Raw genomic sequence first — 21,271 nt, 5'->3', positions numbered from 1 at the left:
CCTATGATTCTACCAAGTAATTACGGTACAATCGTCATTCAATTGATTGATTAAAAACATGTCAAGAAATAGGAATTCCAAAACAAGAAAATAGGACGCGTTAAAAGGCTACTAAATAATTCTAGATAAGGATTTAGTTACTCACGACAAGAGAAAACTAGAGCAGTATAGAAATACATTAAGAAAATAGGAAAATGAATATATTTTTTCAAAAATTCTAGAGGAAATAAGATATAGGAACTCAGTAGCAAAGCAAAAGTTTACATTAAGTCAAAGTAAAAGCAGCAAAGCAAAACCAACCAAAACCAAGCAGAAAGATGAGCTCAGTAGCCAAAATTGATAAATAAATCAAAGAACCAAAATCAAACTCGTCATTGGACGACATGCTGGGGCAAGTGACATTTTTTCAGTTAAGGTATGGTTCCGTTCTAAATACAATTCATTTCCCTGTCTTCCCTAAGAAGATTGAAAAAAAAAAGAACAAATTTTTGTACAAGTACAAAACAGGCAGCAGCAGATGTTACATACGAAGTTATATTCAACAAAACTATAGCAAAACTCACAAGACAGACGTGATTCCAAATGGAAATTTGGCTGTAAGACAACAAACAGGTATAGGACCCGGCACAAAACTCCTTTGTCGACCAATTCAATACTTTAGATACCTCACCAGGCTCATCACAAAATCAAAAGATGTTGGCAATTTGATGCCGGAATTTCCTCAAACACGCCAAGAGGAAATTCTTGGGTGAACCCATTCAAGTGGAATCTCCCAAAGTAGTGTATTCTTGCTTGCATAAATTACATCCCCAGTCAAAACATTGTCACCGATTCATGCTACACATGGTAATTCATTCCAACCTTAATCAGAGAAATCTGAGGAATGTTTAGACCCACTGCAGGAGACCGACAATTTTTCCGCAGAAAAGAGTAGAGGTTGATGGCAAACTTCTTTATAAATGTTGAGTTCCACTTGGCCTTTACGTGAGAATGACCTATTACATACGCTGCTCCAGTGCGCTTGGCTTCTACAAGTTCCATGAGTTCTTCCTTAACGCGTGGGTCTTTATATATTACATTTTGCAACTCAAATCGAATTCGTCGTCCAGTGTTGAGCTCAGGTGACTCCTGCTCATACATCGCCTGCAGCCTCTTCAATGTCGGGGATTTACTGCTAGTAAGAGTCAAAGCTCCAGGAAGATTAGTATTGTTGCGTTCCTCAAAAGCAGAAGATTCGGACATAAGCAATCGTGTCCCAAATTTCCCTGATGTCCTAACCACTGCCATCCGTCCATCCACTGAACCCTCTGCATTTCCAGAGGAACCTTCTGCTTCCAATTGAATGAATTCAGCTATGCTCATCACTAGGTCATTTTCAAAATCATTTTCGTGACTATACACATCTTTATAGCCATTTCGAACAATACAACGATACATTCGGAAAGATTTGGGACCAATTCGGCCAATCAGGTAACGTTCTTCATGCGGCACACAAGGCACTGGTACAGTCTTCACACAAACAAAAACAACCACTTGGTAGAATGCTGGCAGATTTGTCAAGAAATGAGAAAAACTGGCAGGGACTCCAGTAGCTAATTCAGTGTAGATAAGGCCCATTCCAGGAACTCTAACAATCCCAAGACTAGGACCTAATCCAAGGATGGACCTCATCGAAATTTTGTCATGCATGTCAAGTAGATACTTTTTCCTAGAACCATAATGCCACACATACATAACAACCATGAAGACCGCCGAAAGCACAAGTGGAATCCAGCCACCTTTGGGGATTTTCGTACAATAGGATGACAGGAAAATAATCTCTATCGAACCAAAGAACAGAGCAAATGCCAGAGCAATTATAGGACTTTGATGCCATACAAGGATGATGACTAGTGATGTCAAACATGTGGTCACAAACAACAGAATTAGATATGCAATCCCTGTAAACAAAAATGATGTTATTAAGAATCATGAGTTGAAAAACAGCGAATGACAAAATTACACAGGACACTAATGTATTTTTACTCACGATCATTGAACCATCTATAACACATAATAAGTAATGTAAAACAAGTTTATTCACGGCTAGCACTAGCATAACTTCAACTCTAGGATCCAATATCGTGTTGCCAGATCATCAACAAAGCCTAACCTATTGGGAAGCTATTATTTTAGCGAGCTCTTTTAATCATGATATAAAATTATTAAATGCAGATTACACAGTTCTTATGTTGATAACATTTCAAAATTATACTAATTCTCACTTCCAGCTAAGGTTTTACCTCTATTTTTGAAATATATGGCGTTGTATATTGAGAATGTAAAGCTTTTTACAGTGTTAATGAATCATAATCCAATATTGTTGAATAAAGGTCTCTATTGTTGCATATCCTTTTATACAGCTGGGTTTAGCTGTACCTACCGAGCATGTCTAGGCAGTAGCCTTTATATCTGATTCCTGAGAGTTGAATTTTCAATTACTTAGATTTATATATAAAAATACACATCAGTGGAACCTAGTGAAACAGTGATTTTCAAATCTTAAACCACACACCTATATCTATATCAAGAATCTATTTCAAACACTTTTGTGTCTTTCTTCAATGACATCAAGAATCAGTTTGGGAAAACTATTAAATATTTTAGAAGCAATAAAGCCAAAAGAAAATTTCTTCAAACTACCATCCTTATCTTCACGTAGCATTCTACATCAATCTACAAGTCCTCACACACCTCAACAAAACCAAATATCTGAAAGAAAAAGTAGACACTTGATGGAAACTACACCCCCCCTAATGTTTAATGCTAATGTTTCTGTACACCATTGGAGTGATGTGATTCTCACTGCATGTTTTCTGATAAGTAGAATGTCCTCTTCTTCTCTTGTCAATCAAATCCCACACTCCCTTTTCCAAATGAGAGTGGCTATTCATTCCATATTCCCCCTCGGGTATTTGGGTGTATATTTTCTATTCATTATACTTCCCCAAACATGGATATGTTGATTGCTAGAGCTACTAACTGTGTTTTCTTAGGATATTCTCATCTTAAAAAGGCTATAAATTCTATCTCCAAAGTCAAGAAAGTATTCCATGTTCATTGATGTTACCTTTTTTGAAGAGACTCATTTCTTCTCTCCCTCTACAGAAGAACTTGTCTCCTTACAACAAGTGCTACTTATCCCTTATTTTCAATTTGTTCTATACTCCAAAAGAAAATCAACCTCATTCACCAACAAATAGTGCTCCTGCAGTTTTTCCATCCCCTTAGTATACCTAACAACAAATACAAATACCTAACAACCTCATTCACCAACATTTGCAGAGTGACCTGATTCATGTCCTTCACCATTAGACAACCCTACCGCAAAGACTACTAATGATGATGTTGGTTGGCCTATTGCCTTTATGAAAGGTATTTAATTCTCTTGAAACTCATTCCATTTACAATTTTTTCGTTTATCATCATCTATATGCTTCCTATGTATCTATCTTCACACATTGTTCATAGAAATGTAAAGCACTTGATAATCCTAAATGGCAACAAACCGTTATTGTTAAAATGTAGGCTCTTAATAGTGGTTAAATGAAATCTGATTCCACTTCGTGCCAGTGAGAAACCAGTTGGTTGTTGATGGTTTATATCATTAAAGTTGAGCGTAATGGTAAAGTTAATTGTCTCAAAGCTAGGTTGATGGCTAAGAAATACACTCAAATCTATTTATTGCCTTGATTATGGTGATATCTTCTCTCCTGTGGCCAAAATCACTATTGTTCAGCTTTTTCTTGCTAAGGTTGTCATTCACCATTGACCACTAAAAATCTCTGCCATCATGGAGAGCAAGAAAACGAGATTCACATGAAGCAACCTCCTAATTGTTACTCATGGGGAGTCTAACTTAGTTTACAAACTGTAGAGATCTCATTATGGTCTCAAGCAATACCCTCATGCTTGGTTTGGGAAGTTTGGTCATATAGTATAGGAATTTGGGCTGAACGAAGTAAAATATATAACATTCAATGTTCTATTGCCATTATTCTCATAGGCAATGTGTCTACCTGTTGTTTATGTTCATGACATAATGATTACAGGGGATGATGCTACTAAAATTTTACAATGAAGTTATATTCTGATAATCATGCAACTGTGCACATTGTATCTAATTTTGTTTTTTGGGAAAGAACTAAATATATCTAGATTGAGTGTCATTTTATCAATTCCAATGATCAACTTTCAAATATTTTTACTAAATCATTAGAGAGGACCCCTAATTCAGTTTACATGTTGTAAACTTGATGCATATAATTTATAAGCTATAATGAGAGGGGAGTGTTGAATAATGATAGTCTTTTGTTGTACCTAGTATGTCACACGCCTCTCTTTATCTTTGGTTTCTCAAGAGTTGCATTTTCAATTACTCATATATATATATATATATATATATATATACACATTCCTCAGATACACACACACATCAGTGGAATGTAATGATACACACTGATTTTGAAGTCTAAAAGCTTCAACTAACATCAAATAATATTGAAATAAATAGCATATTAGATAAAAGAAATATAAAGGAACTCAAACTATTATTAACTAGATAATATATGCTATAAATAACATAATTTTTAGACAAGCTACGATGGGAATTGAGGGTTAGTGGCAGTTGTGTTAGAATGTTAAATAGTAACTTTCATGTTGACAACTCAGGACAGAAAGTTAGAACACATTATTAAATCTGTGTAATAGGGGAATCGTTTGTTCCATTGTCTAATAGTGATTTAATCTAACAATACAATTCTCGAATCCGCCAACTTACCATAAGCATATCCTATACGGTTCTTGTCTCCTAAACCAAATGTCACAGCCAAGCTGATTATCATAAGAATCCAGTTTATCTCTGGTATATATGTCTGGCCAGGGATCCACCTTCTGGAATGTACTCCCTTAACCCGAGGGAAACATTCAAATGCATGACATTGTTGGACTACAGAGAATGTTGAAGCAATGACAGCCTGACTTGCAACTATAACCGCCAAAGCAGACACCACAAATACTGGCCAAAAGAGAACATCTACAAAAATGAAAAAAAAAAAAATGAAATACATGTTGGAGACTTCAAAACAAGTACAGCAGTCTCATAAAAATCATATGGCAAGGCATTATTACCAACTCAACTATTTTGCTTTATTTACCATTAATGTAAGCTTGCTGCATAAATGATCCCATTTTGTTATCTTTTTTCTTTATTTTCTCAAGTAACATAAGAAAAACTTAGGCTTCAATGACAACAAGCTATAAAAACACAGTAAAACATCCACCCCAAAAAGAATTCTCTAAGGTTAAAGTCATTATTAGAGATCTCACATTGACTTCAAATATGGCTAAATTATAATATATATATATAGATGCAAATTTCACCTTGCAAGATAGAGTTACGCCTAAATCCACTTTCTAAAATGGCATCAAAGCCTACAATAGTAAGGCTTATTAGGTTTATCACGTCACCTGTTACTGAACCAGCACAAATATCTAGTCTGTTCAAGATGTTCAGTCTCCCCAAGAGGGAGATATGTTGGAGATCTTACGTCAATTAGATACAGTCAAACTATAGCATATAAGTACTGATTGTTTAGAGTTAAGTTAAAGTCTAAATGTACTTTGTGAGAGTTATCTCTCAGATATTCCTCATAAATTGGCCAAGAACCAGGTCAAATTGTAGTGCTGTTATCAGTTCATAATGGACAACTAATGACACAGGGAACAAAAAGATAATACTTCAAATTTCACATATTACAAAGATAGAAATTAGAACACACTCGATCATTCAAAGAACCCCAGTTTATCACCAGTTCAATGTACTACTGCTTAGAATGTTGGGAGACACAATGTAAGTGGCCAAGACACTCATATTTTCATTTGTCTGAAGGCAAATAACATCAATCCACAATCTTCTAGAATTCCACGAGAAGGCCTATTTGGGATATTTTATTCTTATTCTTAGTATTTACATTAACTGACCTGGAATAGAAGCATAAAAGCTTATAGGTACTGCAGATAAATTCTTGGAAAGGAAGGCCGCCTGCCCCATGTATTGAAGAACTAGACATGGGTAAATGATACAATAAAATGCAACCTGCACAGTAACACGATAGAATAAGAGTTACAACAATCATTTTCAAAAAAGTTTCCATTCTGCTTTAAATGAGGAATCAATATGCCACAGATAAGGCAAATTATGTGAACTACATTGCCCAATAGATAAATCAACTCAAATTTTGATTTCACACATCCCACTTTAGCCAAACTCCTCGTTAACAAACCAAGAATCACTTTCTAGATGTCATGGACCTACAGTTCAACAAAACCAATACTCCTTCACTTGTTATGCATGTCCATCATTTTAAACAAAGGTTTGTCTTTTACAATACTAATTCATACGTGCAATACACATTACTTTGTATTATTCCTTCTTTGTAGTAGCTTTCTATCTGATATTTAGTTCTTCCAAAGCAAAATATCATCAACTGTCTCATAGAACAGGCACAAACACCAAGTTAAAGTCTAAAAAGTATATTACAACATATTACACATGCTATTACTGACTAAAAGAAATCATCACCACCCCTTACAAAACATTTAGTAAAGTAACAGTAATCATTCTTAGGTATCTATTTGAAGGGTCAGTTATAAACAAAACATTGCAAAATAACCATGAAGTCAAAAACCAACATAGTACTTATTGGCCACACATACCCTTACAGGTGTTTGTCTGTAGTAACCAAGGTCTGCAAACATAGCTTCAGTTCCTGTAGATGACAAGAAAAACATAACGAATTTGGCAAGAATAAGGCTTAAGCAGAACTTTAATTTTGAAAGAGATACAGACCTGTAACGCATAGAAATACTCCTCCAAGGTTAGTCCAACCATCTTTTCCTGTAAGCATAAAGAACTTGTATACATAATATGGAGAAAGAGCCTGATATACTTTTGGGTTCCATTTGATGATATTGTAAATGCCAATCATGAAAATAGTCAGTAGCCATAGGATGATTACAGGAGGAAACACGAACGCAACCTTGTAGGAGCCACGATGTTGCATGACAAAGAGTCCAATCAGTAGAACACAAGAAATACAAGACACCATACCTGTGAAATGATAAATACAAATGTTTAGATTGAAATTTACATAATATTTTTTAATGAAGGAATATAGGACCAGTGTCATATAACAAGCATGTCAGTTGAGATTAGATCTTTTCCACTTACTTTTATTTGTAATCTTTGCTTCAATTTTCAGGCCTTCAACGGATGAAAGAACTACAGAAGAATTTTTATTAGCAGAGGTACAAATAGAGCTAATACAACAATAAAACTTCAATCAACTAAGGTTTCCCACCAGACACAATCACATATTTGTGTGAGAGAGAAAACTGTATCCTTACCAGAAATGGCAGGCATGAGTGCACCAACACAAATTGCCATGCAAGCACCTAGTAAAACAAAAATAAGCAAAGCCATCTTTGTATTCTTGTGTTTCTCAATGAATCTTTTCAAAGGCGAGGAAGGTATACTTCCATTTGAGGAGCCAGGCTTGCGATACGTAGAAAGCTCCTCATCGGAAGCTTGATGATTAGGAAGCAAACATAATTTTGCACTTCTGCAAAGCTGTGAGTACAAAGCAACAACTCCACCTGTTAAAGTTGAATGTATTAGTATTACCACAATAATTATAGTAATGAGTTAAAAAGGACCTATTCTGACAGCATAATAAAATCAATAGCTCTTACCTTCGCCATTATCATCTGCACTTAACATAATAAGTGCATACTTCAACAAAGAAATAATTAAAAGAGTCCAAAAGATCAGAGAAAATGCGCCAAATATTGCATCCTCATTCTGGACATGTTTCAGTCTTCCGGAAAATATACTTTGATAGACATAAAGAGGCGATAAGCTCAAGTCACCAAACAAAAAGCCTAAACTTTGGTATGCCAAAAATAAAAGTTGTCTATATTGAAACTTCCGTTCTACCTGTTAACAGAGAAAAAAAAAAAAGATGTCATACACACATACAAGGTCTTTAAGTTCAATAGAACAAACTTCAGGTTAAAATTGAGAACAAAATAGATTATATAGATGTTCAATGCTTCTCTTTCCTATTTCATCTTGTTCTGCACTAGCATGCAACAAGTGTAATTTGCTCATTTTCCATTAGATAATAAAAGACAAAAAGAGGTGCAAAAGAACACAAGTGTTGAATAAAAATCATCTACTTATAGCGGTTTATGTACGGGAACAGTTTCATTTTCATTTTCTAAGCTTCGACCAACTTAGCAAATACTGACCACACTCTCCACACAACAACTTGCATTTCGTTCTCGATTTCTGATGCTGCAAAATATAATAAATGATGCACGTGATTGCCACAATGCCTTCTAAATTCCAGAACTACACAACAAAACCCTGACTCATTTCCAGGCTAGTGATCCACAGTTACATTGACGATCGAGTTCGAAACAACGGATCTCATTTTCACTTCGCATTCTCCTTTCACAGTCAAAAGTTGGACAAAAGCGATGCTTATTCAATAATTGCTATATCACACATTCATACGTTAGGATTGAATCGATACTAAGGAAATCGAATCTGGAAAGACGGAAAGAAGAGCAGAAAGTTCCAGAAGTATTACAAAGTATATTTAAAGTTTAAAGATATACTTCTATGGTTAACTTAGGGTTTCAACTGAGTGAAAAAAAAAAAAGAAGGGAAAACGTACCACGGCTGATGCACTTCGTTCACTAATCGCATCTGAACTCATAGCAATGGCAGAAGAAAACAGAGCAAGAGTTTCTTTGGTGTTGTGAGAGAGCGTTGTCTTGTCGTTGAAATTCCACTCCAACTGTATATTGGGTTAGGACCGCGAAATTGCCTCGTATGTACACCATGTTTCATTATTTTATTATTTCCTAGGTAAACTCAATTTTTCCCATTGCAAAAAGGCGTGGTAATCGTAAAAGTGTCTGGTAAAATTTCAAATCAATCAAACTTTCCACTTTCTCTTTTTCATTTACTTTCAAAATACAATCTCGTTTCTTTGAACAACTTTTAATTTAGATGTTATAATGTTTACATGATAATACAGAAAATTACTAACAAAACATAAAAACTGACTAAATATTAATATTTTTTTTCAATTTGTATATATATAAAAAAAATCTTCCTTTATACAGAGTGAGTTGTTTGACCCCAGATTTTTTTAAAAGATTTTTTCTCATATCCTCTTGTACATTAAAAATATACCAAAAATATAATGTTGGTATATTAATATTTATTTAATATATTTTAAAATATCAAAATTAAATTCAATAAGCATAACAGAAAATTAACACTTAAAAATCTAATAGAAAATTTATATTTGAGTTTTTTTTATCTTTTAATTTTTTATTTTATTAAAAATAATAAGAAATTTTAATAATTAGAATTGAAAACGAGTTTTAACGACTTCAACTTTTTTTAATACAAAAATTATAAGTTATTATTGCTCAGGTTAATTTACATATTGGTTTGAAAAAGACTAATATCTAATATTTGTTATTTTAACAAATAAATTCTTCAAAATTTAAGCCTGTAATGTTTATTTTTAATTTTATATTATATATTATTTGTATTAAAAATATTTTAGTTATGTTTCAATTTTTTATTTATTTTTGAATCTTATAGTATCTTAATTATATATATAAATAAACTAAAAGCAATGTGGTATAATAAATATGTATTGTTTATTAATATGGTATAAACTTCCACTTATTTGAAAATCATAAATGATGTCGCAAGTTAAATATATTCTTAGGGGTAACGATGTGGATTAGTTTGTCGTCCACATTTTGTCCACCAAAATAGAATAGGATAAATTGAGCCACAACAATTGTAGACTTACGAGGCTACCTATACATCTAAAAATATGAAAAAAAGTTAAGATGTAGCCTCTTAATGCTCATACTTTAATCTTCTTCAAAGATCCAATAAATTATTCATCACATCGCCCAAGAAGTTTAGTGTTTTAGACACAAATTGAACAAGGTTATAATTTGGTTTTATTTTATATATATAACTTGAAAATTTTATTTTTAACTTCTTTTCTTGTCAATATTTGTAATTTTTGTGTCGCTTTTATTGTTCCTTGTAAATCGATAACAGTTATTTTTTTGTCAATTTTTTATTGTGAATTTGTTGTCGTGCCCTCATGTTTTGTTTTAATTTTTTAAATAATTTTTTCATATGATGACTATTGTTAGACTTTTTGGGTGTTATTATTGTTGGGATGTCAAATTTCAGTAATACCTAACATATTTTTTGAAATTTAATAAACTTCAAAATTTGATTATTCATGGATGAAAAAACAAAGAGCATAAATGAGAAAAGAAAGACAATCCTACAATTGAGAAAAAAAAATCATAAATAATTTCTATAACCAAAAAAGCTTAACAAACCATTCTAGTTTGTTTGATTAGAGCACATATAGTCTCTAATCATGTAAACATAAATCTAAATATGAACTCTAATTAGATCTATAAACTTAACTATAAAAGATAAATTATGGAAAATCAAATTTGTATATCTTTCTATACAAAGTTTCAATAAATTTGTACAGAAAAATTTATAATTAAAATAATAATAAAAATCAAATCAAATAAAAATATATAGATGGAATCTAATTTATTACAATTAAAGAAAATCATTTAAATAATGAAAATAAAACACATAATTTTTTTTTCAATATATAATTAAAATAGGTATAAATGTATGTATATAAAATATGTGTCACGTTGTAAATTTTTAGAATATTTAAGTTCATAATCCATCACAAAAATGTGAAGTCAATATTTAAGTTCATATTAACCACTAAATAATTTTCTTTTTCTTCTGTTAAGGTTGTTGCGCGATGTTTAATGAGAGGGTACTAAAGTTTATTTTTTCAAGTACAAAATTACAATTAATTTTAGGTGTTAATATATCATGATTCTAATAAATACTGTAACGATCCAAATTTTTTACCAAGAAAGGCAAGGCAAGAAAATCAACAGAAATGTTGGTCCAAGAAAAATGTTGATGTTTTTGCATTATTCAATTAGTTCTGATGAGTAGGAAAAATGACAACGTCGACCTTAAGCCGTGGAGACAGAACAGAACAGAACTCCCACGTCGTATTCCTCCAACACATCATCAAGGAAAGGAAAGGAAAAAAGGTTACACAAATGACACAAAACAAGAAACCCTGATCAGAGAAGATTGTTCCAATCAGCTTAATCACCAACACTCGAACAAGTTGATATCCGCACGAAGCCTGAAATAAACCTCCCCTTCAAATGCATCCGTAGAGAGAGTGGCCACACCCCTAGTCATGAAGAAATCACCGGTCCCTCCAATCACCGAAATGTCCCTCGTTTTGTTCATCAAAGGGTCTGCACCTGCGAAGTTGATGCTACCCTTATGCTCCGTCGAGTTGAACACGAAGGAGAAGCCAAGCCAAGCCGTGAAAATCTCCTTCTTGTCGTAAATGTAGAACCCTTGGGCACGTCCTACGGCTGCTGAGTGCAGATTGTTGTCCAAGGTGATAGGGTCATCGAACACAACCAGGTCGCCGAAATGGTTCTGCCCTGCAAGTATGGTCCTGTTTCCCCATGCGGGTGATCCCACAATGGCTGAAGTTGCGTTCTTGGAGTTATGACCATTGTAGATTATGTCGTGGAAATAGAACACCAACTTCTTGCACGGCTCACGAACCCTTTTTCTTCTCCAATGGGTCGGAGAACCCGAAGATCCCACCGCCATCATTACCAAGAAGAAGAGAGAAAAAACGAACCTCGTTATTTCCATTGCTACCGATGCCCCAATTCTGGAAATATTGCTTCAAATTTATAAGCACGCAGAGTCCAGACTTTAACCATAAAGCAAAGTTACGTTTAATTAAATATATATGCCCGTGCAAAGACTTAGACTTTCAAGTTTAACTTGGACAACCTAGTTATTTGAAGCAATGTTGTAGAAGGTTAGCAACTTCTTATTATTATAATGCTTTAGGTGAACGTTGAATAACTCTGCTTATACTCTTTTGGTGTGAGATTTCTCTTACATGAGAACTTCTTTTTGTGTATCTAGCATTGTTAGGCTTGGCTTTAAAGGAATCGTTATTATGAGGCAAAAAGAAAATAAGACGGAAAAAATGCTTAGTTTTTGGTTGCTTTGTGTCTACGGCATGCGACATGATTGGACGCACAAGACTTAAAAGGGGTCCAGAGTGACTGAACCAAATAATAAAGTAGTAAACGTGTTTTTGGTGCAACAAGAACTGGACCTGCTTCTGGTTGGTGCTGCGTCTAGCTAGCCACAAAGCAAACATCTCACCTCCAACTCCAAAACTCAGATTCATTTTTTAGTTTTAATAAATGAAATGGATCACTGTCTTATGAATTATCAAATGTTAATAAACTTATAAAGTATTTTTTAAGTTTAATTTTGCTGATTAAAATATACCAACTAATATTTAATGCTCTAAAATTTCAGATTAGAAAGAAGAGATTAAGTGGATGTTGGGACTATCTAAGTCGGAGTGGTTACTCCTACTTACTATATATATATAATTATAAATTTTAAGTGGACATTGATCTGTGTTGAATCATTACATGTGGAGTTGTTGTGCGATATGTGCTCCATCATAGTATCATAATAGGTTATTTTATTAAAAGATTGAAATTAAATATTTTTAAAAATTTAGTTTATGATATAATAACTTATTATTAGATTTTATTATATTTTAAAATATTATATTATAATATCTTAAAAATACATTTATTTATTTTTTAATTTATGAGTAAGATAATATTGGAATGTAATTAAAATTACGGCAAATTATATCATTTAAATCTAACAAGTTACTCCACAAGGAACTGAGATAAAAGGAAGAAAAGTATAAAGGAAATATGATGTCAAGACCCACCCAATGGGAGGTTCGAAATGAAAAAAAAGAAAAAAAGAATCAGAGTGAATAGTAAAATTATTTAGATTAAAGAAACTATATTAGAAAATGAGAGAAAATAAGTGGAAATATTAATTGATTTAATAAGAAATATTTATATATAATAACAAATATTTTGTAAAATAAATTTTTAAAAGTAATTCGGTATGAAAATAATTTGTAAAATATAAATTAGAATTAATATAAAAATTATATTTCAAAATAAAAATATATTAAAATAAATTATTTCATAAACATTACTAAAAATTCTTATATTACATGAAAATTTTCTTGCAAATTTGTTAAAAAAATTTACAAGAAAAGACTTCTTCTTGTTATTATTTCTAAATATTTTAATTTGCAGGTAATTTTTATGTGGGTAATTTATTTTTTACAAAATTATAAATTCACAAGTATTTCTTACTAAATTTGTTGTGAAAAGTGTTTTACACAAAATATTTTGAAAAAAAATTGGCAGCAATTTTCAGCAAATTTTTTTCATAACAAAATTTTTAAATATTTTCTACAAAAAAAATTTAAAATAAAACTGACAAGAAATATAAACTTTTTTAGTAGTGAAAATATCAAAATCTATTTTATTTATTATTTAAACCTTTCTATTTTAAGTATTTATTTTATAACAACAAAAAATTAATTATAATTATATTAGAATATAATCAATTATATACTTTTCTCTTGAATCTTTCTTCGATTGTGAGGAAAGTTTCTTATTAATAACAACAGTTCTTGATCTTTGCAATTTTAATATTTTATTATCTCGTTTCTTTTTTACTTAACGCTTAGCTCACATATGTGAAAATGTTAATATAAAATATTATTTATATAAAAAGAACTATCACAACTAATTTCTGTAAATAAAATTTAAACAACTGAAAATTATGTAAACAGAGTTTTAATAGCTGAAACTGAAGCCCCTTTTATGAAAGATGAAGAAAGTTGTATTATGTGGAAGTTAAATTATGACATAAAATAGACAATTTGATATCATTACATCTTATAAAGACAGACCCATTAATATTGATGAATTTATCAAGGTGTAGAAAATTCTGTACCAACAAAAGATCTTAAACTATCATGTAGTCTTAGACGGTCTAAAGACCTTAATGGTGTGTTTAGATAGATGAAACAATTCACTTTTCTGCTGAAAAACCAAGAAAAATCTGATATGCGTCACGATTCTCAATATTGGGGGTTCAAGGTGATTGACCACAAACTCTGTTTCTTGTAATAGCTATTACGAATTGCTGTAACATATGAAAGCTTCCAATTAAAGATCCAAATTCTTTTATTGCATGTGTAACTAGATATGTTCGGATTTCTATTCCAAAGCATGAAACCACCAATGACGCCACATTCCCGGTCCATGGATTTGGCTTCAATGTGATTTGATGTTTGGTTCTGCAAACCATGGCAACAAAATTATACCAATCTTCAGTAAACTTCCATTTTTATTTTCATCATATTCCTCCTGATACAATTAAATGTACATATTCTTTTAAATGCATTTAAAATCCATCAAACTCCTAAGGCAAAACACCTTGTTTCAAAGTCTGTTTCTAAAGTTTATCGTTTCTCGAGCACGAATTTCAGTTTTTTTTGCCCTGTTTCAAGAGAAGTTGAACTTCATGCTTGAAATAGTACACCCCACCAAATACACATGACTTTCCTGAAAAACTATTTGTTGCATTAATTGCTAGCACATACGTGTCAACTCAAGTGTTTCCCCACATCACGTAAGAACACTTCTGACTTACTGGTTTTATTCCACCAAGAATTTCTTTCCAGCACGTGTCAATATAAAATCGGTGACTATAATAAATTCGAGTACTCGATTTCATTAATTAGGTTCAATTATTTCTAGGAATTCCGAGTTGAAATCCAAAGTGGTACATTACATTGTTAGAAGAAAATCTCTGCGAAGAGAAAGGTACAATATCCAATAACATTTGATGAAGTTGAACGTAAAAGAAGCCTTTACTTTATTCAGCAGGGAGTTTTAACATCACCAACACTCGTAGAACTTGATATCAACACGAAGTCGAAAATAAACTTCGCCTTCAAATGCATCGGTCATAATGGTGGCAATTCCTCTGTGCATGAAGAAATCGCCGGTGCCACCAGTGACTGAGATGTCTCTAGTTTTCTGCATGATGGGGTCAGCTCCGGCGAAAGTGATGGTTCCCTGATGCTGAGTGGTGTTAAGAACAAAGGTGAAACCAAGCCACGAAGTGTAAGTGTTTTTGGTGTCGTAGATGTAAAAGCCCTGAGCCCTTCCCACGGGTTTTGAGTGAAGGTTGTTGTCGAACGTGATGGGGTCATCGAAAACCGCTATGTTTCCAAAGTGGAACTGGCTCGCCAGTTTGGTCAAGTTACCACCTTCTGGGGCTGCTACTATTGCAGAGGTTGCATTGCCTGCATTGTTTCCATTGTAAATGATGTCGTGGAAGAAGAGGACCAAGCTTTTGCATGGTGTGTATTGCTTCCTCTTGCCTGAACATGAAGCAATTATAAGGAGCATAAACAAAATGATGAAGGAAACTTTCGCACCCATTATAGTAAAGAGGGAGAGAAACACACGAGAGTGTTCTATAGCCAAGAACACTTTTGGGACTTTGTGTGTGAGGTTCTTGCATAGTTCTAGTGTCCTTTTATAATGATTTTGCAATTTCTCCAAAACAATTGGTAGGAAGCAGTAAAGAGGTAAAAGCACAATGATGTACGTTTTCAATGATGTTATGTTATGCATCGGTATCTACAAGACTTTTTTGGCCATGTTTAGTTAAAAAACTAACAAGTATACTTAAAAAATCTAATGTATTCGTATTAAACTTTGTCAATGTGACTGTTACTCCTCTCTTTAGGTACCCATTGAACATGCTAAGATGAAAACAACTTTTCATACGTTGGAAAATCACACATGCTTGGATCTTAAATTGTTTTTCTAAGTGTTTTTTAAGTATAGAAACAAACAACTACGTACTCAATACTCAATGTCAATTGACCTCAGTTTAGCAAAGAAAATGGCATACCAATTCAATTAGTCTTAATGTTCCTTAACTTTTTGCCATTTAGAATATTAATTCTTATAACTATGAGACTGGTCTTTTATATTGACAAATAATAACTAAATATAGTATATATCTCTTACTATTGTGAGTAAAGTTTAAAAAATTACGAATTAATTAATTGAGCTGAATACATCTAACCTCTGTTTAGTTGCATCGTCCAATTATTCATGCTAAAAGATTTGTTTTATTTATGTATTTATTCTAGGTTAATAAAATAATATTTCAAGCGCAAATTGAAAAAAAAAATAAAAAAATGAGTACCCTTATTTTCCTATTCAACCTGGTTCTGTTAGCCACACATTTATTCAATTGAATAGTGTATTATTATACAAGAGAGATGCGTAAAATAATTAGAGAATAAAAGAAGTAAGCTTCTTCCACATCTTTATTCCACAATGTCCATTTACATTGATGTGTAACTTCCGACGCTGATGGCTGAAAATGAAGTTGTATCTGTTAATTCCATTGAAGGACATTTATATGCCCTGTTAAGGGAGTGTCTTTCCTTTCAAGTATTCACTTTTTATATTTGGTATTTGTTTTTAGAAAGCGTTTTTTGAAAAGTTAATATTCTAATAAATGTTTCCCTAGTTATATTTCTTAATAAAACATTTTTTTTTAAATGAGAAGGTAAAAATATAATATTCTTGCAAAGGTAATGAATTTTAACAACGTATTTTTAACAGAATAATTAAGATATACTCATTTTTCATTTTTATTTGCATGTTGGGAGCCATAAGTTAGTTAGTGGAGGTAGGTGGTGTTAGGTAAATCTTGAATTTAGTGGCAAAAATGAGTCCTTGGAATAAGGGTTGGTGACTGTTGCAAATTCCACATACTCACAGCACCACGTAACTGTGGTCATTGGGTCCGGTTTTTAAATGAATTTTTGTTTGGATTCGGCTTCATCTACCTCCGATGATATCATAAAGAATCCAGAGACAGGGATAAGTAGGTTACAACTGGTTACTTCTATTATTACACTTAATTAATAATGTTCCTAGAAATAATTGGTTTTATATATTCTGGGATCTGGTAGGGTTATTTTATTTTTTAATCTACATTTCATTGGGGATATAACAAGAATCAACAATAATGAAGTACGAGAATAATTTATGAAACGGATTAATATCATCTTCAACAAAAATTAACTTTTTATTTTCATTTAATCTGAAAAATTAAGATATAACTTTCCTATTAGTTTTTTAACGGTATTTAAAATTCTTACACTTTTTTTTTATTATTTCAATAAAAATGATTAAGTGATTGATTGATGTAGTTATTATTCTGTTTTGCTATATTGTTTATCAACTTTGAATTAATTTTCAAATATTTATTTTATGTATTGATTATTTAGTATTTTTTTAATTTTTTTTTCTTAATTTTTGTGTTACATGATTGACATAATTACTATTTTGTTTTCTCATTTTGCTCGTCTTGTGTCTATAGGTTAAACAAAGTTTTGTAGTTAATATTTAAAAAAAAACTTTATTAAATATTTAATATTAAATTTTTAACATCAAATATTAAAAAAATAAATTATAATTATATGAATACAAAATATATTGAATAAAAATTAGATAAATATAAAATAGTTATAAAAAATGGAAAAAAATAACATATATATTCCAAAAATAACTTACGAAATTAATAAAAAAAGGATTTTCTTTTTATCAGCAAATAAAAAAAGTTAATACATAATTTTGTATATAACCTAAAAAGTTAAAAATGTTTTTTTAGTAATTTAAAACATTGAAATGGGAATAAGTATGTATTAGTTCTCATGTTCCATTAAAAAAATTGAAATTATCTATAATATCAATACCTAATTATTGAAAAAAAATTTTGGTCAAAATTCAGACAGGTTTGGAGAATAGCTGTGTCGTGCTGAGTTTTTTTTTTATTTAGGATAAAATAATTTAATTATGAAAATAAATTTATTGTGACAAATTAAGAGCATAGATCAATTGTGTTTTAAAAGCTCATACTGCCTAATTTAAACTTTAATGGGCCATCCAGTGAAATCATAAATCTGAAAAGTGTACTTTTACCCCTAATCTAAAAACATTATATATATGCATGAGTTTTCTTATTGTATTATTTTCACCAAGTCGTGGTTCAAAGGAACATTTTTTTTATTTTTATTTTCAGTAAATTAATTGAAGTCGTTGACCTAAAACGTTGACATACTTGTCATAATATCAGTGGTCTTGGTGACCAATAAAAAGTGATATATTGGTATTAACAATAAATGAATGGTTGAATTAATAAACTATAGCCTTCATCTTATGATGTAAAGGCACCCTTTTATTCAGAATGTGGTTGGAACAGAAAAGAATACGAAGATCTTTCATAGCATTTAATATTAATATTAATATTATTATTATTAAGATGTAATCAATAACCTTTACGATATGATCCATTACATAGTGGTATAAACTATAGATTATAAACTGTTATTACAGAAGTAAAAATTATTGTATATTAAAGTTTCAACTCATTTTTTATTTTTTTTACATATAATATCGATACAAAGAATCTATTATGAACTATGTCAATTATTAGTATATATTGAAAAACTGAAGTGAGCAATCCTAATAAAGTTTCTCTTATAACCACAAATTTTCAATCCATAGTCGTGAAAAGCCCGTTTGTGGCTCAAATTAAATGAATCTGATATTTAGGGTAAACAGGTTCAATTCTTCTCATGTCAAGCACAATTTTTTCTCCCCCACAGAATACATTTTTTTTTTGTATTTCGAATTGTTTATTCTAAAACGTTTTTATATTGTATATTTGGAACTCAAAATGAAAAGAAAGTATTAAAATTTTAAAATGTGTGGGGGTACAGGATGAAATTACAAAAGTGCAGGAAGAAGAAGGATGAAATTATATAGATCCAATGGGTCGATTCTTTGGACCAAAAATCAAGAGCCCAATTTAATCTTAGTTACATGTATTCGAATTGTCACCGCCTAACCAACCAATGACAATATGTTGATGAATTAGTATTCGACGGGAAACATCCCAAAATGTTGTCTCATAACATTGATGGTTTAAAGTGACAACGTTGATGATAAAATGTGAGATCCATGGCAGAAGATGCTTCACTTGTTTGAACATTTCCAAAGCTTGGATAACAAGAATGTATAAGGTCCCTTTGTGATGAGGTTGCTGCTATGGGCACATATCTTGGGCCTCTATGAAACAGCATAAAATGGGAACTTCAGTAACAGTAACAGGTTCTAATAACGTTTTGGCTGCTTCAGAATCATGGTGACTTTTGAGGGGCGATAGAGAAAACATGTGAAACAGCACTCTTTTTTGGATTCCCTTCAATAATTGACAATGTCTGTTCGTCCAGATCGATAATGGCAGTACAAAGGGTGTGAAGTAATGGACCTGAAAACAGGGGAAAGAAAAAGTCATCATCAAGAGTATATGGACTTCAATGGATTTAGAGATCTACCTGTCATGTAGATGGGGTAGTTTTTGTCCTCCATATCTCCCAGAAGTGACAGGAAATCCCCTTTCGACGTTTTTGACAAAACAGATGCTCTTTTCTGCCTGCTCATCGAATTCTCATCGTGCACCTTTCAATGAAATCCAAATGATGTTTTATTTTGAGATACACATGTTACACTCATGCATAGTTCAGTTCTTTTATTGGTGAAGTGAATTGAGACACTTCCAAGCATATGCATGTGATTTGTACGAAGATGTCTGAATCAAACAAATGTAAAACAGGATTTCGTATCACTTGCCTGATTAATAGGAAGGTGGAGGTACATGTTTGCATGGAAGAAAGGTTTTTCCCCGACCTCATAAACTGAAATCCGATTCCTGGATGCAGTTTCAACGTTAAAAATCCTGCGGCTCTTTGTTTCTATCAGGTTGTAAGAATGCCCCACAGAAACTTCTGACGATTGGATCCTCTGACGAAACAACGACACAACAGAAAAATATTAAACTTACGAACTCAATAACATGGAAATGAAAAGGATGCAAATTCTTACCCTCAGTGCATCATCCATGCTTGTAGCTTCAAGAAGGTCTCGAGAAATGAAGTTCCGCCCAATACCACCAGCCACAATTTCATCTTCGGCCGGGGGTACGGAATCCAGAGTAAATGCCTGTGAATCGTAAATAGTACATAATCTCTAAGAATTATCGTTTTAATTACATGGTAAATCCTTAAATTCATTGCACTACATGTTTTAAATTGAGAAAATTACTTTTAGGAGAAAAATAAAGAACATAATTTATTAGATACAGTGATTTTTTCTTCTCATTCGACTCATGCATAGATAGTTGGTGAATTGGGAATTTTTACCAGTCCATGGCTATTGAAGCCAAATGCACAGCTTGGAAGCTCCCCAGCATAAGTATAACCAACAAAGAAGAGTCCATTCGGCAAGATTCCTTTGATTAAGTAGCTGCAGTTTGCAATTCCACACAGAAAAAACACTCATAAAGCGGTTTTAATTATTCGAATTCTGAAACCAGGACAAGACATAAATGAATCTATAAGCTTACGTGTGCCCGACCAGAGCAACATTTGCATCCTCATTGTGCGCAACAACAGCCATAGATTCACCGACAACAACAACATCGGAGCAATCATCTGAGGTATCAAAAGTGTCCCCTTTTCCCTCTTGTTTTGGAATAAACGCCAGAATCTCCTTCCTGAAGTTGATAAGTAAAATCTGCAAAAGCACACACACAACAACAAGACACTGAATATTTATGTTGTTACAAAACTCAAAGTTATGTTGCAGCATTTGATTATTTGTGTATAGAACATGGTTTTGCAGTTACATCAAGAAGTGGCACACCGCTTCCTGCTGCAGTCCCCAAGAGTTCATCCCAATGGGTTGGGAATTTGGTTTTGTTGGCATGAAAAAGTGCTTTGAGAAGTGATTCCGAACGAGGTGTGTGGGCAAGTGCAAAGGGTCGGAGATGATTTTGTAGAATGAGATCTGTGTCCACTCTGCTCCTTATGAGTTTGGAAAATCTTCGGCCGATTAAGAGACCCATTTCGTAAGCATCTTTGCATGGTCCAACTTCGAACATCTCAAGCCTCTCCCTGTCCACACTGCAACTTTCCATTTTTGCCGTGACTGCTATGTTAAGATCAGACATGAAGAAAATATTCACTTGGTT

General features: G+C 32.3%; 4 protein-coding genes across 4 annotated transcripts; all 4 read right to left on the bottom strand.

Moving 5' to 3' along the window:
* Window positions 1-318: 318 nt before the first annotated feature.
* Window positions 319-8,937, bottom strand: LOC114178465 (potassium transporter 3-like). Its single transcript, XM_028064386.2, has 9 exons — window positions 8,781-8,937; window positions 7,792-8,035; window positions 7,447-7,695; window positions 7,271-7,321; window positions 6,890-7,150; window positions 6,757-6,809; window positions 6,022-6,136; window positions 4,820-5,074; window positions 319-1,940 (listed from the first exon to the last, which is right to left on the bottom strand). The coding sequence occupies exons 1-9, from the start codon at window positions 8,820-8,822 to the stop codon at window positions 838-840; spliced, it is 2,373 nt and encodes a 790-aa protein (XP_027920187.2). The 5' UTR covers window positions 8,823-8,937; the 3' UTR covers window positions 319-837.
* Window positions 8,938-11,093: 2,156 nt separating this feature from the next.
* LOC114176912 (dirigent protein-like) lies at window positions 11,094-12,078 on the bottom strand. The gene has a single exon (XM_028062113.2). The coding sequence runs from the start codon at window positions 11,879-11,881 to the stop codon at window positions 11,312-11,314; it is 570 nt and encodes a 189-aa protein (XP_027917914.1). The 5' UTR covers window positions 11,882-12,078; the 3' UTR covers window positions 11,094-11,311.
* Window positions 12,079-14,850: 2,772 nt separating this feature from the next.
* On the bottom strand, window positions 14,851-15,675 carry LOC114177264 (disease resistance response protein 206-like). Its single transcript, XM_028062537.2, has one exon. It carries the CDS (start codon window positions 15,589-15,591, stop codon window positions 15,043-15,045), a length of 549 nt encoding a protein of 182 aa, XP_027918338.1. The 5' UTR covers window positions 15,592-15,675; the 3' UTR covers window positions 14,851-15,042.
* Window positions 15,676-18,975: 3,300 nt separating this feature from the next.
* On the bottom strand, window positions 18,976-21,271 carry LOC114177267 (uncharacterized). Its single transcript, XM_028062542.2, has 7 exons — window positions 20,927-21,271; window positions 20,645-20,814; window positions 20,442-20,544; window positions 20,125-20,241; window positions 19,873-20,043; window positions 19,578-19,701; window positions 18,976-19,510 (listed from the first exon to the last, which is right to left on the bottom strand). Exons 1-7 carry the CDS (start codon window positions 21,248-21,250, stop codon window positions 19,380-19,382), a joined length of 1,140 nt encoding a protein of 379 aa, XP_027918343.2. The 5' UTR covers window positions 21,251-21,271; the 3' UTR covers window positions 18,976-19,379.

Source organism: Vigna unguiculata, chromosome 3, assembly GCF_037176805.1.
Source record: "Vigna unguiculata cultivar grain cowpea cultivar isolate G323 ecotype 2 chromosome 3, ASM3717680v1, whole genome shotgun sequence".
In the NCBI taxonomy this organism is placed as follows: Eukaryota; Viridiplantae; Streptophyta; class Magnoliopsida; order Fabales; family Fabaceae; genus Vigna; species Vigna unguiculata.
Note: the sequence above shows the minus strand (reverse complement) of the source record. Positions and strands in the feature narration are given on the sequence as shown.

Excerpts from the sequence above, each read along its gene's own strand:
- LOC114176912 (XM_028062113.2), bottom strand. The coding sequence starts at position 11,881 with ATGGAAATAACGAGGTTCGTTTTTTCTCTCTTCTTCTTGGTAATGATG.
- LOC114178465 (XM_028064386.2), bottom strand. The coding sequence starts at position 8,822 with ATGAGTTCAGATGCGATTAGTGAACGAAGTGCATCAGCCGTG. Across the intron at positions 7,322-7,446 it reads ACTCATGCCTGCCATTTCTG|TTCTTTCATCCGTTGAAGGC; the intron begins GTAAGGATACAG and ends ATTCTTCTGTAG. Across the intron at positions 6,810-6,889 it reads AGTATTTCTATGCGTTACAG|GAACTGAAGCTATGTTTGCA; the intron begins GTCTGTATCTCT and ends TGTCATCTACAG.
- LOC114177267 (XM_028062542.2), bottom strand. The coding sequence starts at position 21,250 with ATGTCTGATCTTAACATAGCAGTCACGGCAAAAATGGAAAGTTGCAGT. Across the intron at positions 20,815-20,926 it reads GCGGTGTGCCACTTCTTGAT|ATTTTACTTATCAACTTCAG; the intron begins GTAACTGCAAAA and ends GTGCTTTTGCAG. Across the intron at positions 20,545-20,644 it reads GTTGCTCTGGTCGGGCACAC|CTACTTAATCAAAGGAATCT; the intron begins GTAAGCTTATAG and ends TGCAAACTGCAG.
- LOC114177264 (XM_028062537.2), bottom strand. The coding sequence starts at position 15,591 with ATGGGTGCGAAAGTTTCCTTCATCATTTTGTTTATGCTCCTTATAATT.